This window comes from Pseudopipra pipra, chromosome 5 (genome assembly GCF_036250125.1).
Source record: "Pseudopipra pipra isolate bDixPip1 chromosome 5, bDixPip1.hap1, whole genome shotgun sequence".
Taxonomy (NCBI): Eukaryota; Metazoa; Chordata; class Aves; order Passeriformes; family Pipridae; genus Pseudopipra; species Pseudopipra pipra.
In genome coordinates this window covers 5603376-5622950 of record NC_087553.1, presented here as the reverse complement: position 1 = coordinate 5622950, position 19575 = coordinate 5603376, and the positions used below count along the sequence as shown (strand labels likewise).

The following is a 19575-nucleotide window of genomic DNA, read 5'->3' as shown; positions in this document are numbered from 1 at the left end:
GGGTATACATAACAGTGGCTACTTTGAATTCCTTTTTTAACAGTTGTAACTTACTGAAATTAATGCCCTACCTAAAATATCTTCACATTCAATATTTAAGAAATAAGTATTCAGTGCAAATGTATTTGAATTAGGGAACAATCCCATAAAATCTTGTCTTTTCACCTGGAATGTATGAAATAACAGCTGGAGTTTTCAGTACGAGTAGTTCTGATTTAGTGCTGTCAACAGCTACAGATTTTTTTGCTGAATTTGATTTGAGTTTTGGGACAAACAGGGCAATTATTTCCTCTAGTATTAGGATTTACTTTAATTTACAGGGGTTTTTTTCTAGTTAGTATGAAACAGACAGGTTGTATGTATTGAATTCATGATTAACTGCTTGTCAATGGGAAATTTTTCTACAAGGATTCAATTGTGTGATACAAAGAATTGCATTAGACCAGCAAATAATTGTGGCATATTTCACTGTAATTACAGTAATTGAGTTTTGTGTTCTTGTGAGTCAAAACATTGACAACAATTCAGAAGATGTTTCTATTTATACTGTCACTGCAATTTGTATGCTTTGACCATTAACAGTCATGAAAAATAAAAATGTTTTCAGACTGGTTTATTTTCTGTAAAAGCCACACTAAAACTGTACTTCCTTGTTAAAATAAACACTTTTACTATAATGGCAGTTCTGAATCCCATAATGGAACGTAACTCTATATATTTATATTACATGATACATTCCCTATGTGTAATTCTAAGAGTGTGTATGTGTTAAGAGCTCTCCCTGTGGAGCTAACAAGCTGCCAAATTACATTTCACTGACTATTAATTGTTTCAGTTTAAGGTCAAGTTCTTCTTGTCCTTTAAAAAAAAAAAAAAAGGCAGTAGAGAGGGATCAATTTCAAAGCTATTTTTGTCTTATTTTTCTTGTCTGTTCTTACTGTTGTTTTGTTCTTCAGAATAACTGAATGAACAGTCAAGTATGGCTGGCCTTAGCAAGTTAAATACATTAGTATTGGTGGCTTGACTTCAGTCTTGGAGAGCTGATCTCTGAACATATTTACAAGGTGTAGATGGTATCTCCAACTTGAAAATATGTTAAAAATAGCTGTGGGTGCAAGGATTGTGTCAGATAAGCAAAAAAAAAAAAAAAACAGAGCAAGTTTTTAGTTAAAGGGTGGGGGGGAAAAATAGCTATCAAGGTTGAAATGAGTCAAAATAGTTTGCTGTAGAATTTTGAGAAATGTTGTTTTCTTGACATCATTTGAATACAACTTGTTAGGTGCTTTCCCAAAGGTGTCCTGTTCACATTCCTTCTGTACCGGTTAAGGCAGCATTTGGTGCCTAAGGTGTACATGAAAAGGAGCTCCCTGCTGACTAGAGATGTCAGCAACCTATTCTGTGCTGTTTCAGCCAACAAGTGTTAATGGCAAATGAAAGCTGCTGAGGCAGAATTGGAGCTACTCTGCAGAAAACTGTGCCTGCACATTTACCCAGTTATTGAAATGTTTAATGCAAGACTATGTAGTATTAAACTAGTAAACCTACAAAGAAAGAGAAATGGAAGAGGAAGGATATACAGGGATTTCTTGTTCATCATGAAGTTGTTGGCATTGTAAACATGTTAAAATATGTTCCAAACCAGATTTTTGCTAGGAGATGTTTGAAGGGGTGAGGTACCTGGTCTCCTCGCTTGAAGGATAAACTTGAGGGCTGGAAAGTCTTGGTAAGATAGGTAGTTAGGTACTTTGCCTACTGTGTTTTTCCTACTGTCATAATATTCCTGCTACTGCCTTGAAGCAAAATTTAATTGGTGAACTATATCTACTGTGCAGTTCACTCTGTGGGTTTCTGTGGGTTTCTCTGAATTCTTCTCTTCACCAAACAACTAGGAAAATGTGTTTTACAACTCTTAGCCAGACCTTACCCCTTAATACCCTCCGTATCAACCACATAGATTACAGTAAGTTTGGAAGTTTACTTTTTCATGTATGTTAAGAAGAAACAGCTTTCATGAGAGAAAAGGCATTGCTTTTGTCAGGAGCAGGGCCCAAGAGAGAGGAGATGTTAAAACAAAGATGCTAATTGTTCACTTCTATATCCACACAGAAAACTGGGTTACCAGTGTCAGTTACCTGAGATACAGGTGTATAGTCCCTGCATTTTAAGAGAGGGGATCCTAGGGAATCCTAGAAATGCCTCTAGGATTCAGTTATAAACTACCTCTTTCTCTGTTGTCCTGGTCTTTGGTCCCTTCCAACCCAAACCACGATTCTGTAGTGCATGTTGGACAATAATATGAATATCTACTATGTGACAAGGTGTATGGTCCACCTGCCTGGATGCTTCCCCCTCTGCCTTTAACAGGAGAAAGGATATGGCATTTCAGGAGTAAGTATAACTCTGCCAGCCATATATTTTTTTTCATGCATATGTGTAACATGCCCTTAAAGCCTCTACCTCTTACAACAGAGCTTTTGCCCTCCATCTTATTCAACTGAACAGAGTAGAAAATCCAAAATGGTTTGGATTGGAAGGGACCTTAAACGTCATCCAGTTCCAACGCCCCTGCCATGGGCAGGGACACCTTCCACTATCCCAGGTTGCTCAGAGCCCCATCCAACCTGGCCTTGGACACTTCCAGGGATGGGGCAGCCACAGCTTCTTTGGGCAACCTGTGCCAGGGCCTCACCACCCTCACCGTAAACAATTTCTTTCTATTATCTAATCTAAACCTGCCTTCTTACAGTTTAAACCATTGACCCTTGTTCTGTCACTATGTGCCTGCATAAAAAGTCTCTCTTCCTCCCTTTTTATAAGCCCCTTTAGGTACTGGAAGGCCACAGGGAGGGCTCCCTGGAGCCTTCTCTCCTTCAGGCTGAACAGCCCCAGCTCTTTCAGCCTGCCTTTGCTCCAGCCCTCTCTTCATCTTTATGGCCCTGTGACTAAATGATTATAGCACGACTACAGCTTGCTCAAGCTAGCTGCATTTAGCACTGTTTAAAAAAAAAAATAAATCACATCTGACTTTTTCTTGGAACACATTTTAGCTTGGTACTCTGAGAAGGAACTGAAAAATGCTTCCTCTGGCTTTTTATTGTGAGTCATTCCCATGAGGAAAACTGAAAAACAATCCTGGGGATAATGCAGCCAGAAATACAAAAGTTAAAATATCTAGATTAGTAGCTTTTCTTTGTCATTTATTTCCATGTTTTTATTAATGCTTTTATCACAGCACAGTCAATCACAGCACAGTCAATAGACATTTTAAAATAATAAATTTGCTCAGATTAAATTGGCAAGGAAAATCTGTGCTTACTGGTTTTGGAAGAGAGTGAACTGTGCCCATTGGAGAACACAGCTTGCTATCTGAACAGATAGTGAGTGGCACGAGCACTGCAGGCTTCTCTACTGTGCTCCATTAATCTCCAATTCTCTTCTGACAGGTCCTATCTGTGCATGAGGAGATACTTGCAGCTCTTTGTGCAATTGGTCCCTGACCACTTTCTGAATCTGTCAACAAATCTGCTTGTCAGTTAATGCCAAACACTGCACAGATTCAGCAGTATGGACACCTGCTCACTCTACAAGTAGTTTTGTACAAAATATTCAGCTATATGCTTTAGGCTGATACACTTCATTTAAAGAAGTGCTGTATGTACTTATTGTAAAGTAGAGATATAATTTATGATGCTGTAGAAAATGTTGGTTTTGTGGATTTGTTTTTTTGTTTTGATACTTTTGGTTTTGGTCAATGTGTTACATCCTTCTTGTTTGGTAGGTCTGAAAAGGATGTTCAGGCAATTGGGTAGATATCAGCATCCTCATATGCATTCTAAAGTATGTTTCATTGTTTTCTCTCTGCATGTTTTCCAGTACTACATGCCTTTGTGATTTTGAATGATGTGTTGGTATTCATGTACATCTTTCTGCTGTCCCATTAGACATGTAATGAGTGATTGAGTTCCATGGGGTGTAAGTCAGTATGTAATTTGGCCTGCAGGCTTATCTAAACAAAAGAATGTACAACAAATAAAGTCAGCATTAGTGCATTTTGAGTGCTGATTGTTTCAAATCAGATACACAGGAAACCAGATGTTGAAGTTTATCTAAAACACTTGCAGCCGAACATGTAACTAAGTACAGCAGTTATAGTGCACAGCACTTTTTGCATATAGTTAGCAACATGTTTGCAGCAAATACAAATTTATTCTTATTCCTCAATTCACTTTTTCAGGTGCTCTTTTATTTCTGTTCTGCTTGCAAACCACTGCTTAGTTCATTCTGGTCTGATTCTGCAGGTCTTCTCGGAACAAAATCAAATTCAGGTGAATATACAAGAATTGCAGTATCAGCCACATCTCTAATGACAATACATTTAGCTGCCTAAAATTAGGTAGAGAAAGTGGCTTGGCTTTTTTAACTATATTGGGCACTTGTAGCTCTAAGAGTTGTGTATGGGACAATCTGAGTATCTGGCATTTGCAGATGATTTACAAATGAGTATATAGTAAGGATTTAAAATCCAGCTTCAGATGCTCAGATTTGTAGCAGTTCTGCAGAAACCTAAAATAAAAATACCCTTGCTTTATTTAGAGTAGTACACTCCTATCACTACTGTAACTCCACAACAGAAATGGAGCAAAGCTTTCATAACTTTGTAGAGAAGTGATTCAGTCTATGCTAATGATATGTTTTGCCATATTCTTCAACATGACTCCTCAGGTGAGCTTGAAGGCTATTTGCCTGCTGAGATGTATAATAATAAAAGCCACGTGAAGAGGTTTTTAAAATCAGGCTAGTGGTCAGGTGCCAGACACTTACGGGCCCCTTGGGCTTCTTAAGTTGTTAAGTGTCCATTTTTTTTTCTGAGAAAAGTAAGGATTTGGAAATGTTTGGGGCCTAGACTGAAAGCAGTTTGCCTCTCTACAGCTTTAAAAATACTGTGAGTATTTTTAAGTGAGGTGATCTGAGTTCCTGCCACAAGAAAGCCAACGAGACATAATGCTGTGACCTCACAGGTAGTTCCTCCTTTTGGATAAAGGAAGCATAATCATCCCAAGGATTTTCTGTTGAGGTGCAGCCTTACATATGAAATCAAATCACATGTTTACTTCATATATATTTGTAACATTGAGTAGTGCAGCCTGGCATTGTGAAAGAGATTGTTTTGACAGCTTCTGATCTGAAAGTGATGAAAAGACTGAAGGAAAACAGTGGCGTTTGTTTTTGGTCTCTTAAACTTGGATGTTTTACCTTGGTTGGTTACAAACAAAACCCCAAGATAAACAGAGAAGGCCTCCCCCTATCCCCCATTTCACCTAGCAGGGTTATATCCTCACCAACATTCTCTATACATGAATTTTTCTACTGCTGTGGACACAGGTTTAGTTTATCCATCTGCTGTGTGAGCTCTCCCCTGACATCAGGTACTTTGTGTTGTTTTCATGTGATTTATTACTTAACAATTTGAGGAGTAGATATTCTTGTGACAGGAACTGTTTTATGTAGAACCGTCTCAAATTTTACTGTCCTTTTCTATACGTGTGCCTGTGTTTTCCGGGTTTAATTTGCAGATATCTCCTTTTGTTCAAATTTGTTGGTGTTTGTACTCCTGGGAGGAGCAACTGCAGGTACTCTTCTATATAATGTAAGCAGCCACTGCAATACTCTGCAGACTTTTATAAAGTAGACTGTGTTGGAATGGTAGAAGTTACCTTTCAAGTTGCTGAATTGGGTGTTCTTTCTTGTGAAGATGAAAAAAACTTGTAATAAAAAGAGTAGGTTGGAATTATTTGCAGGAGAAGAGACCTGCTTTTTCTGGTTTTCACCTTCTTTATCTGAGAAGAGACTAGTGCAAAATCTTCTGTGTTATTTTGTCCTGCTTTTAGTAGGCACTGCTGGTTTGAGAAGGACCATGGCAATGGGAAACACGTGCAGTCATGTTTTCTGTTGCAATTGTATACCGGGGAACTCTTTTTCCCCATACTGCAAAGACAGGAGTTAGTGTAATATAGATAAGGAATCTAAGGTTAGATAAGGCCAAACATCAATACTAAAACATCTCTGGGTTATGTTTTGATGTGTTTATTATAAGATTTTACCTTTTTAGAAACTGACACTGAAATTAGAGGTATATGAAACTTAGCTTTCTTTTGACTGTTTCATTTGATTAGTTGAGCTGCTTCAGGGATTACTTGGGTCATGGCATTCACTGGTTTTTGTACTGTAGTAGATACCATTCTGTATTTCCAGCTTGCTGCTTCCAACTGTTCATGCTCAGAAAATATTATATATTTTATAATGAAATAGGTACAGCTTCTTCATATTGTGAGTAGTAACACGTGGAAAGAAGGGTGGCTCCTCTTCTCTTGCCTCTTCACATTTCCTTGCCTCCCCGATTACTGTTCTGCAGCACAAACATTAGGCATTAATTCCCATAAAGTCAGTTTGGAAAAAGAAAGCTTATTAAAATAAATATAGAGAGGGAAGATATAGTTGTTCTGGCTTGAGCTGCAGCTGTTGCAAACTTACCATATGTAGTAGCTGAACCTTACGACTTTGAATTTTCTTTCTGGAAAGCATCGCTGCCATGTGTTAAGTGTATTTTAATGCTCCGTATTTCCTCAAAGCATTATCATGAATGATTATTATGAATCACTTTATTGCTCAGGAGCTTATGGCTTCTTGACATTAGGAAAAAAAATGTTCCTTTTAGTGTGATTTTGGGAATTTTGATTTATGACTGTACATTGCTGTCTAAATGATTCTAGGAAGGTCACTCAGGGAAAGTGAGTTAACTTCGAAAACCAATTTGGTTCTAGAAAGAGTGTTTCAGATAAGAAAACTGCTCTAAAGCAGTCACTTTCAGGACAGAAGATATTTAGAAAAGGGAACATATTGCATGCATTTACTATTAATGTTAATTTATGGACCGAAAACATTATTAATGAGTTAGAAAAAAAACCAGAAACACATAGAATTAACCAGTGATAAAAGCATGAAGGGATTCAGCATTAAATAACTTTTATTAGGGTTACAAGGATAAAACAGGTGTTCTCTTGTGGTGGTTTAATACTTCACAAAAAACAAGCCTGAACTTACTCTGAATTGAGTCAAGTGGCTCTGAGAGCAGTAGGGAATGTTATAATATCACCATCCAAATATTATGAGCTGTGATTTCTACATTAACTTGACCTTTAAGAGCAGCACTTCTGTGAGTAGCTCTTCTTTCTCTTAATACTTATGTAAACTGGGGACAGGTTTTTGAGAGAAATCTAATCTGTAAGCAAAATGGCAAAAATTGTTCTGTCCACAGATCTGGCCATGGAAGTGTGGGAGGGGAGAGAGGAAGCAGTGAGGCAGTCTTTGAGACATGACCCAGGTACTGTTTTATGGACTTAAATACACCTTCAACTGATAAAATGAACTATGGAGTATGTGTTACAGAACTCCTGTTCGTATAAAGTATATAACCCCACCACTGTCTTTCTCCAAATGCTTGTAGGAATGAATTGTATGTGTACTACTTGTGGGATGAGACCATCACAGATAATCACAGCAAGGTCTTCACCAAAGAGAAAACTTGAATGCTTTTGCCTTATATAAAGACAGAACAGAACTTTCCCTGCTTGTGTGGGTAACCAAGCACTGGTTGAGGTTGTTAATGATATTCCACATCTCTCAGAAGGTCCATGGTCAGAAAAGCAGGTTCCAGGTGCACCCTACGGAAACAGCAGAGCTGCTCAGCACAACACATGGGAATCAGGAGGAAGTGAAGGTTTCAGAACTCGTTGCTGTTGTCCCCCCTTTCTCACAACTACCATGGTGTGGAGCAAGAGCCATTGTGAACACTTCTCAGAAACGGAATTAGCAAGCCAGATGTAAACAATCAGGGTTTTCTGGTTTTTAAGGGCCCATGTATGCAGATTGCAAACAGCAGTGTGATGAGTCAGAAAGAAGCTTTATAAAGCAATATAGACCAAACCTTTAAAATGACAAAACTAAAATAAAATCCTTCTACTTATCATGACAAATGCATTGCAGTAATTTTAATATCTCTCCTGTGCTATAAAGAAGGCAAATTGCCATGACTTTAATAGGTCCTTCTCCTACCCTTTCAGCAATTCATTGTGTAGTAGGAATTGATAGCAACACAATAATTTGATGTGCCTTATATAGGCACAGTAACTTAACTCTGCCTCAACTGACTCTCAAATTCTGCAAGCTTTCTGTGAGGTAAACCTTAGTATAGTTGAAGCCAAAACTCCTCCAGTTTAATTTTGCAGATGTGATCATATGCCATGTTACTTCTTTAGAGACTGGTGCTTCCCAAAGCAATACGTCAGATATTGGATCTATGTATTTCAAGACTTTGTCTGAAAATAAGACTACACTTCTTACAAGAAAAATGTCTTATCAGAACAGGGGCAGAACTGGCAGGTCTCACAAAATAAAGCTCCTCTAGAACAGACAAAGTGTTTCAGTCGTGCTGGAAAAGCACAGAAGTTCATGTTCCCAGTGCCAGGAAGTTTTGGTAAACACATAGTTTATTTGTGATTAAATGCAGCAGATGTAAATAAAATAGCCTTGTAACTTTATGTCCTTTAGCAGTGTTCAGTTATGCTATTTGATAATTCCACTCCACAGACTTAATTTTCACTGCTTGCCACTTACATTATGTCTCTTCCAATAGTAAGCTCTGATGTTGTATGGTTTTTAGTATTTAGCTTGAATGCAGTCCAGCCAAAGTGTTGTTCTGGAAGTAACTTGAGACTTAAACGATTTTGTTTTCCAGGAGGCAAACTTTTTTATTTCTGCCATATGGGTTGTTTTCTTCTTCTTTCCCATCACAGCCTATCCAAGTGACACTACTTAGGCTTTACTTGTTTTGACACTTACTTTTAGTGATTCCTCCAACACACAAACATTTTTTCCCCCCTTGAATTTATATGTGCCATCCTATCCATTTTCTGAGATACTCTGCCAGCTCATAACTGTATCTGCCAAGCTTTCAAGGATTAAAATTTATAGGTAGCTTCCTTAGAAAGTGTTAGTATCACTAGTAATCATGACTAAAATTGCTATTTTAGATCACACCAACTTAAGCTAGATATCTGTAATAGCCTTTGAATGAAATAAATACAGGAAAAGACATTGAAGATACCTTAAAGCAGAAATGGCTTTTGAATATTGATGCAGCTGAACTCAGAAAGGTGGGTATGTGTTTACTGCACATTTATGGTGAAGTCAGCCCTTGAGGGAAATGAGTTTTGAGGCTAGAGCTTTATAAAATATCAGGTTTTATCAGTTACAGGGCTGGCTGCACTTCTCTGACTTTTGCAGTTTCTGAGCGAACTCCATTAATTGGCCATCATGTTTTCCAAACCTGTAATGAAACTTGTACCCTTGCTATGCTTGGAACATAAGCTGGGCTGCACCACAGCTTTGTATCCATCATGGTTATCCTGCGGAGCCAACTGCATTCTAACACCTGAGGCTCTTCCCTGGTTCCTGGGAGAATTTTTGAATGCTCTCGAATATAGTGACCAAACAGCACTTAAGTTTCAAGTATTCTGTTTATATGATCATAGCAATAACATTTTAAAGAATGGTTCTAGGGAAATTAAAGCATATGTATCAAATGGTAGTGAGGAAATGAAAGGCTGATTGTTTCTATCGTTATGCCCACGTTGATATTTGTGGATATAGCGAATTTGTGTTCACAGGGAGACAGCCCTCAAGAAGACAAGCCTTTCTTGTAAGAGGTTCCTCTGTGTTTGAACTGTATATATGCACGTATGTATTTTTGTATGGCATACACTGTAAGCATTGACTTTACTGATTCTGATGAAAAAGAAACATATGTCTCATATTAGAGCCATTTCTTTAATCTGCTGCACAGTATCTCAAGCCATGGGAAGAGCTTGTGTATGTTGTCTCCCTAATGTACTATGATTTCTTTGAATTCTTTGTGCAGTGAAAGGACATTTAGAAGGGAACACCCAAGACATGTCACGGGCCAACAGTTTCACTGATGACATTGACCTTGTATCGGAAGAGTCTCCCCTGCCAGCTGTATCCGATGTGGCACAGTAAGTGGAACAGCAGCTCTTTAATTGATAATATAAATGCTCATGAATAGTCACTAAATTTAGAGACTTGTCACTAAATAAAAGTATTATTCTTTGGCTGGCTGCACTCGAAGTGATTACGAGTTTGATCTTATTTAACCTAACGTGAACATTTCTACAAAATGCAAGTTTAGACTCAAGGTTAACAGAAGTATTCAAGACACTTGGAAAAATCAGCACCGTGCACACAGCTCTGTGTCTTTATTGTTTTACATTTTAAGGTAGCTGACAGACTTCCTGAGATTGAGCTTTGCAGGTGGTTTTATACTTTGTAGAATTCCGCATCAGTTTAAGCTCTAAAGCACTTCTAATATGAATTGATTGGAAACATAAATTAAGTCATCATTTGTAGATACAACCTGAAAATAGAAAGGCTACATTATGTGTAATATTTTTATAAAGCAGGTGCACTTTTAAGGAAACAATGTTTCACAAATATGCAAGTAAAATTATTGAGGAGATGCTGCAGGTCTCTAAGTTATCCAGGACAGAAAATGCCCGTTATCAGGTAGTTCACTGCAGTTGCTGAATTGTTGCTTTTACTTAATTTAGCAAACATGTATTTCTTGAAATAAATATGATAGTATCTTCATGCAGAACACCTCCATATTGTGTTTTGGCAGGATCTTGAGTGACTTTCACTCTTTTGCTCTGTAATGTACGTGTCCAGTTTTGGGGATGAGGATTCTAGAGTAAATTTCAAATGTAAAGCAGAGCATTAAAACATAGAGCAAGGCCTGGATGTACCAGAGCATCCAGGTATCATACTAATAATTTATCTCACATGCAAAAGGTGGTACAAATGATGATGGTGTGTAGAGCTCTTGAGTCAGCTCAAGTAAATATCTGAGACTGAAGGAAAGAAAAGAAACAACAAAAATTGTTGCTTGCCTTCGGATAGGGAAAAGTATCAACAATGGTGTTCAGGATGAATTTGAAAGCAATGATTCCATTGTACAGAATGATTGGTTTCAAGATGTCTTCTTTCACATCATATGGTTACTTTCTCTCCAGGTAACTCATACAGATGATGTGTCTGCTACGTCTATAGTAACTATACTCTGCTTTCCTACTGGATATCCTGGTGCTTTTAGTTTCCCAACATGCTATATTTTGGATCTGCTTTCAGATCAGAATTATAAATTTTTCTATTCGAATTGGTTGGTTTTGGTTTGGCTTTGTTTTTTTGTTTTTTTTTTTAATCATTGTGGTACAAACACAGGGTTTTACATTAAAAAAACCAGTTCTAATCTTATTTCTACTGTTTAGTGCATGAAAAAAATTGAGGTATTTTATGTTGTTTTGTGTAGTGCACCTTGCAAACTATACCTGTGGTTTTATTTCATATTAGTTCATTTCTCTCTTGTGGGGAAAGTAAGAAAAAGAATAGCAGAAAGCTCACCAAATGCACAAATGCAAAAAACCCACCTAAAGTAGGGAGAGATTTAAAGTAATATACTATTAAATCATTAATTTCTAATGATGTAGATGTCAACAGAATGATCTTGCAACTGAATATTGCTAAATTAATGATTTTTATGTTCTAAGGCTGCATAATTTTTAATTTCTGAATATTTGTAATAAACCTCAAATGTACAGAATATATAAGGCCAAAAATTATAGATGTAATATAAAGTTAAAAGGTGCCATGTAAAAATGAAATCAAAACATCATATCATGTAGCTTTATGGTTCTAAAGTCAAACTTGCCAGTTTTCACCTCTTTCACTGATCATCTCATTTTCTGTGTGCAGTTCTACCTAGTAGGATTCATTTAAGAGTTGTCCTGAATCTTGAGCAGAAATGTAGTATTTAATTATTCAAAATGTGACCTTCATTGGAGGAGCACAGAGCATGGTATATTTATGGATCTTGGTTTTAAACTGCTAATTCTATTGCAAACAATAAGATATTAACACTGTATTTGCTTGATATGCACCTACATCAACATTAGATATACTTAGCATAATTATTTATCTTGTCTTTTAGCAGAAGTGTAAGCAGGTAAGTCTTTGTGTGTGTTACACTTCCTTTGGTGTGTGAGCTTTCCAAAACAGCATGGCCTTTGCTTTTCACTTAACTAGTGCAACAAATTTTCATCCTAGACTCACAAAAGCAGTCAATGATTAGACAAAAATACTTCCAAGAGTAGAATTTAGCCAAAGGGGTGTGTATATATATATATGTATATGTACACACTATGAGCCTTCTCAGCTTGCAAAATAAGTGAAAACATGGCTTTCATGTAGCAGTTAATGACAGTATCCTTTGATGACAACAACAGTTTCATGTAGAGCACTTTGCGGACTCAAGTTTGACTTTGTCAAGCTGCCAAAAGGCAAAGTTTTCTTTGCCTTCAACAAGTCTTATGGGCTAAAAAAGTCAATCCTGCAGTAAACCTTTCTTTCAAAGCCAGTAACTGGTCATTTTTTAAACTTCTAAGCTGCTGTGTTGATTATTAAACATGAAATGTCAGGTCATGTTTTGAGGTTTTCTTTTTCTGTAATGTGAGCAATAGATTCTTCTGAAATCTACTCTGCTGGACCAACGATAGGAGAGATGTTCTCTGGTGACAGTAACCTTTACTTTAGGCCATACTCTCTTCAAAACTCCCTTCATTGTGTGGGAAGGGCACATACTGTCTCAGGAGAAGAGAGTTCCTACCCTTGAGCCCTTAGAGAAACTTCTCTTGCATCAATCTGCACCACGTCTGCATCAAGTTTAAATAAAGTAAATAAAGTGGTTGCTTGGCAAAATCCATTAGGCTGGTTGAAAACTGGTGATGTTACTGTTTAAGAAGATGTTTTGAGTGAAAGCAAACCTGTTCGATGGGTTGCAGCACTTCCCAGGTCTCCATGGTTGAAACATCCAGTATTGGAATTCTGATGGTAGTGATCCATGCAAGCTTAGAGAAGATATGTTATCCTAGTGGAAGGTGTCAATAAAATCAAAACCAAATAGCAACCTTGAAAATTGAGCTTAAGAGACCTTTTTGTAGAAACATAACTGCTTTGGATCCTTTAGATAGTAGGGATGATGTTTGTTTCTAGTGATCTGTGCAAAAATGTGAAAAAATGCCACCTCCTGAGCTAGGGAACCAAAGCACCATATTTGACATGTAATTCTGTGGCTGTTTGAAGTTCTTGCTGAGTATCTCAGGCCCATCCTCTCAGGGGCAAAAATCTCATGGCTGCTGACCTGAGTGGAGCTATGTTGCTTTAATCTGGCTGCTTCTGATGTGTCCAAAGTTAAATAAGAATGATGTTGTTAGAGATTAATCAAATCTGACAGCTGAAATAAATGTTAATTTCAATCATCTGATGAGTAGTTCTGTTTTTAACAATAAATGCTTAGAGTACCTCATTGCCTGATGTAATTACCCCCCTAATTTTTCAAGTTCTCTGATGAGCAGTCAGAAGGTGATTCCATAGTGCACAGAGAGCTGAAAAATGGTCCTTTGTACTTTGAAATCTAGAAAAAAATAGCAATTGTATTTGTTTCATTGCAGCACAAATTTCTTGATCCTTAGCATTAGTCTTCTACATATATTGGTAACTATCTAAATTAAGTTATACATTAGCAAAGGTCTAAATCTTGAGAATGATAAACATTAACTTTCCAGCTCTAGGAATAACAGTTTGCTTTTTCTTGCTATCCTTAGCACTTTCTTTATATTACCTGATTTTTTTTCTTGAGAAACATGTAAAATCAAACAATATAAAGATGGATCCATCATCCAGCTTAATTCAACATAATGCCTAATGCCACTGCTTTCTCCATAATGTTATATCTTGAAGCCCTCTTATTTCCTACTGTATGTACACAAATTTTTTGACAGAAGGACGTAGAAGCTGGTATAGAATTAGGCCTGTTTGTAAAAACAATACTTTAAAAATTCCTTTATTGCTGTAACAGATTGCTTACTAATGACAGAGGCAAGAGATTACTCCAAATAGCACTTATTAAGCAAGTGGCAAGCTGTGATTTCTGCTTTTTTTTCAGTCTTGTCTCCTCTCCATTGTTGGCAGGACTGTTTTATCTGTTTGATGAACATATCATGTATATCACAATGTCTTTGAGGAAAAGCACTGATGCTCTTGAGGTCTGTAAAATGAGTAATCTACCATCTTGCTAATTCTTTACCTGTGTCCATAAACAACAAAAATGCAAAGAAAACATCTCAAAATTGTGTGTGAATTTGGTAAGCAACAAATAGAAGAAAGGAGGGGAAATACACATTGGAATGGGAGCAGGGACAACAAACCTTAGTGAACTTTTGGTCCTTCTTCCTAGTCCAAACGTTAAAGGCCAACTGCTCCCAACAGCTGGCTCAAACCAGAAATTATAGTTGTGCTTTACATGTGTTAAGTTACAGTCTTGGGGGATAGGTACATTCTGTGAGGCTGAGGACTTTGGACTTGGATAGTTTGGAGAAAAGGAGGCTGAGGGGCAATCTCCCTGCTCTCTCAAGCTTCCTTAGGAAGGGAAGCTGGTGAGAGAGGTGCTGGTCTCTTCTCCCTGGTATCCGGTGACAGGACACATAAGAATGTCTCAAAGGTGCTGTTTGGGCTGGACAGGGTGCTGGAGCATGTCCAGAGAAGGGCAATGAAGCTGGTGAAATGTCTAGGATAAGTCATATGAGGAGCAGCTGAGGGAGCTGGGGATATTTAGCCTGGAGAAAAGGAGATTCAGTGTGGATTTTATCACTTTCTACAACTACCTGAAAGGAGGTTGTATCCAGGTGGGGTTGATCACTTCTCCCAGGTGAGAAGTGACAGGACAAGAGAAAATGACCTCTGCCCAGGGAGATGTTGGAGTCACCATCCCTGGAGATGTTCAAGAAACAACTGGATGGTTTAGTTGACAGGTTGCTGTTCAGGCAAAAGTTGGACTCGATCTTGGAGGTCTTTTCCAACCTTAATGATTCTATGATTAGGAAATATTTCTTTACTGGGAGAGTAGTCAGACACTGGAACAGTCTTCCAGAGAGGTGGTCAATGCCCCAGTCCTGTCAGTGTTTCAGAGGCATTTGGACAATGCCTTTAATAATATGCCTGAACTTGGTCAACCCTCAGTTGGTCAGATGAGCACTGAAAGGGACCTACAAGTCCTGTACACCTGCACTTACATAGCCTTGCAGTATCAAAATCCACTCTTGAGGAAGAAGAAGAAACAATAGCATTGTTCTTATGTTGAATTGTGCAAATGATGTTTGTCTCCTAGATTCTACCTGGCTGCACTGGAGCTTCGCAAGAGTAAAGGAGACCACTGAAATAACTTTAAGCCTTGATTTTTTTTTAATCTCCAGCTGGTCTTATTGTTAGGCAGATTGTGATGAAAACAACCCTTGGCCATGAAAATATTTTCTGTCATACACACCAGAGTTAACCTTCCAGCAGGAAAGAGAGAATTTGGCCAATAGGCTGCATTGAAAGATTACATCAATCTGGTCCCAGATAGCACAGTCTCAGGAAAAATGCACACAGCACCAGCTTTAGAGGCAGACATCCTGTTTTTGTTTTTCAGAGTTCTGTGGTTTAATGCTGTGGTGTTTTAAGCTCTTTACGCTGTAAGGAAAAGCAAAAGTTAGAAATCCTTTATGTCAGCATGGTTAAGCGACTGCGGTCGAGTGTGCGTTGTGTAGCTCGCTGAGGTCACGTAAAGGTAAATGTCAGCTGGTCTCTCAGCAGCAAGCAGGGTAATGCTGCAGTTCAGCAGTCATCACGTCAGCCCTCTGGGGAGGAAACCTTTAGGAGGTGAGATCCACATACAATGACCATCGGCGGTGGTAATTGCCGTCAGCTGAACAGCTGGAGTAATAACTCTTCAGCTGGAACAGGCTGCCAGGGCAGCGAGAGCTACACCTGTTCCCCATGGGGAAAGTGGGCTCTTAATTACTTTTCACGGGTTGAGAGTGAGACCAACAGTTGCTCTTCTCTCTGAGGCTCTGTCCACAACAAAGTCACGTTAAGGAGCTGACTGAAACAGTTCTATGCAGAAGTTTAGAAAGTATTAATGCATAGGACTGTAACAGAAGTACATAAACCTGTGTAACGTGGCTGTGAAAAGGGCTCACTGCTTCAGTTTAAGGCCTTAAAATGGTGTAAGAGAAGCATAGAGATCTGAACGTGGAAGCAACCCAATATCTGGGCCCCTCAGTTCAGGAAGCACATTGAGGTCCTGGAGCAGGTCCAGAGGAGAGCAACAAGGCTGGTGAAGGGACTGGAGCACAAGTCCTATGAGGAGAGGCTGAGGGAGCTGGGGCTGTTCAGCCTGGAGAAGAGGAGGCTCAGGGGAGACCTCATCACTCTCTACAATGCCCTGACAGGAGGGGGGAGCCAGGTGGGGGTTGGTCTCTTTTCCCAGGCAAGACAAGAGGGCATGGTCTTAAGCTGTGCCAGGGGAGGTTTAGGTTAGATATTAGAAATAATTTCTTTACAGAGAGAGTAATCAGACATTGGAATGAGCTGCCCAGGGAAGTGATGGATTCTCCATCCCTGGAGGTTTTTAAAATAAGACTGAATGTGGAACTTAATGCCATGGTCTGGTAACCATGGCAGTAGTGGATCGAGGGTTGGACTTGAGGCCCCTTCCAACCCAGCTGATTCTATGATTCTATGATCCAGTGTTCCCACCTCCAGTTTTTTTCTTTCAAGCTCGTAGCACAAAAGCAGCTCTTAGATTGTACGAGGGAGATCTTATCTGCCAAATGATTATCAGAACAACCCAGCATTAGTATGTGGTTATTAAACAATCAAATGAACTCTGAGGAAGGGTGAAAAGATAGATCTGAGGTAAGGCAAGGGCTGCAAAACAAACCTCAAAACGCTTGCTTCTAACAGGAGAAACTCAGACTCCGAGGGTGAGAACAACTGAATGCCTTGCTCTGTGTCATCAGTGGTGAATCCTGATGCGAAAGGACTATCACAAGTTAATCATCAATGAGGAGCAGGATCTTCTGTGAGGACTGAGGCCTTATGAAGCAAAGGGGCTATTTTTGTCTGTTGGTGTTTGTACTCGGTCCAGGCTGCCCAGAAGAACAGAGCACCAAAGCTGCTCCCCACTTCATTGGAACCAGGTTCTGCAGAGATTGAGGGGGTACCTTTAGCACCGCTGTTCATTGGAGCATAAAATCCCCCCCACTGTTAGGAATCCACACAGCTATATTCTAAGGATGATGGTTCATAAATAGCCTCGGAATCTAGATTTTCTCTTTAAAAACAAGCCTAGGACCAGTGCTGGATGTTTGGGTTTTTTTTCTAGTGGAAGTACTTTATCACAGGATTGGCAGATATGAAAAATTACTAGTTTCCTTCATTGCCCACTAACACAGAAATTTTATACAAAGTGAATGGAACAAATGGTAAAACTTATGCTAAGTCTGAAAGCTTACATTAGATGTGCTCAAAGAAAATGGTGCTGTATGCCCCTTTTGAAGTTATTGTTCAGCACTTGAAAAAGGCATGTTAAATCCATCTTTCAACTTTGTTTCAACCTTTTAGTTGTTCCCTCCATGTGTAGATGGTAGTGAAGGCTTTATCCAGGACTTAAGAATATTTTCTTTCCTTTTTGTCTGTTTAGAAATCTAACAGTGTGCAACTCTATCACAAAGTATATTTTCAATCTTTCTGTGGTTTTGGTTTATCTCTGCAAGCATCATTTATCTTTGTATTTTCGTCATAACTTCCTCCTATAGCTTATTGCTTTTAGTCTTGTTAAAGAAACAGTTCACCTTATGACCAGCAACTCTATTGCATAGAATATTATTAGATCTAGTAATTAGATAGTAATTTTGTGTAGGATGATTGAATCTACTATAAACTCATTTATAACACTTTTATTACTAAGATAGTGTCCCTATGGTCCTTAATCATCAGCTGGATCTGTTGTATGACCTGTTGTCCTTTTGCATGTTTTCGTGGGTATTATTTTAAAATTCGTGGGTATTATTTTAAAATACTGTTCTTAATTTTTGAAAGTTTAATCAGGCAGTTGATGTATCATGTAAATATTGACAGTGTCTCTGAGCTAATATAGGTGTTGGAGAGAGTTAATATTGGCCATCAAGCAGTGAGTGGAGTGGTGTTAGAAGAGGTGAAATCACCCAAGATGAGCAGGTTGGCCAAATGACAGCAGCAAGCTTGGTTAGAGTGCAGAATATTCCTGAAAATACTACAGTTTGACTACCACCCCTGCATTAAAATTTCATCCATATTTTTGAAACAAATAAAATTGAGAGGAAGAGTTAAAATACTAATAAGTGGGCAACCCACAGTAACACAAAGGGAGGCCATATATATATATGTATATATATCATGTTTCTAGCTTTCTCATGGTGTTGCTGGCTCTTGACACTTATTAATCCCTCCTCTCAGGTACCTCTAATATGGATGTTACTCATGCAACTAGTTCTGTCTGCTGCACTCATAAACGTTATTAATCACTTCAAAGATAAATTTACATGAGGGTCTGTCATTTCTGAAGAGAAAAAAAGGTAAAATAGTGAAAATTTAGCAGGCAGTAGTAATTGCTAATCTGGTTCTATGCTTTTTACCAATATAAGGCCTTGTGTTAAGTTACACTTTTTAGTATTACCTGGGTTTGTATTGTCACTTCTAATTTTGAACTCTTTAAAAAGGCTGCTTCAGGATTTATTTCAGCACCCAAAGTATTATTATTACCATATAATATGAAAGCAAGAGTGGCATTAGTATAAATTGGTGCCATTATGCAGTAACCTTTTAAAAGAATTTGACACTGATTCTGAGGGGTTTGGGAGGTACTTTTTGGTTTTTAGTCTGAAGAGCAACTTTACAGTGACTTTTTGCTCTTTTATTTTTAAGTGAGGACGTTTGGCCAGTGGAGGGCACTGCCCCATAACGCAGTGAGAGACAGAAACTCCCGTTTCAGTTTTCAAAATCCGATTTGTCATTTCAACAAACTTACTTATAAAACTAATTTATAGGCATCTGAATTTCCCCAGTGTTAAACTGGCTTGCCACACTAACGAAAACCCCTACGTATACTTAAACATCAGTTTAATGAGAAACTTAACCAACCCCCAAAGGCTCAGCTTGATGTTGTGGTTATACTTTCTTTTCTGAAAAACAGACCATTGTAACAGACCACTAAAGACTGTCAAAATATAAGTAAATGCATATATAATTTGTAAGCCTCTAGGCAGCAAAATGTCTAGATCCGATGGAAAAGCCTGAAATAAAAGTTTGCTTTGGAAACAGAAGCTTCTGTGCAAAACATTTCATATAATGATTTTTTTCTTAATGAGTTTTCTAATCATTTCACAGAATTTTAGAGTATGGATAGAATTTTGCATGAAGGGGGGTGAGATGGCTCTGGGATATAAGCCTGCAAATACCTGTCTTGTGTCAGAAATAATTTATGAAGAATGTATCTGTTTCTGGATCAAAGTTAAAGACTCACATTTG

The 19575-nt window shown here is 38.3% G+C and overlaps 1 protein-coding gene across 1 annotated transcript in view; it reads left to right on the top strand.

Moving 5' to 3' along the window:
- Positions 1-19575, top strand: part of LOC135414021 (potassium voltage-gated channel subfamily KQT member 1-like) — a 480260-nt gene that overhangs the window by 76765 nt on the left and 383920 nt on the right. Inside the window, exon 11 of the mRNA XM_064654258.1 lies at positions 9977-10091. Within this exon, the coding sequence (XP_064510328.1) occupies positions 9977-10091 (115 nt within the window). The remainder of the gene's footprint in view (positions 1-9976; positions 10092-19575) is intronic.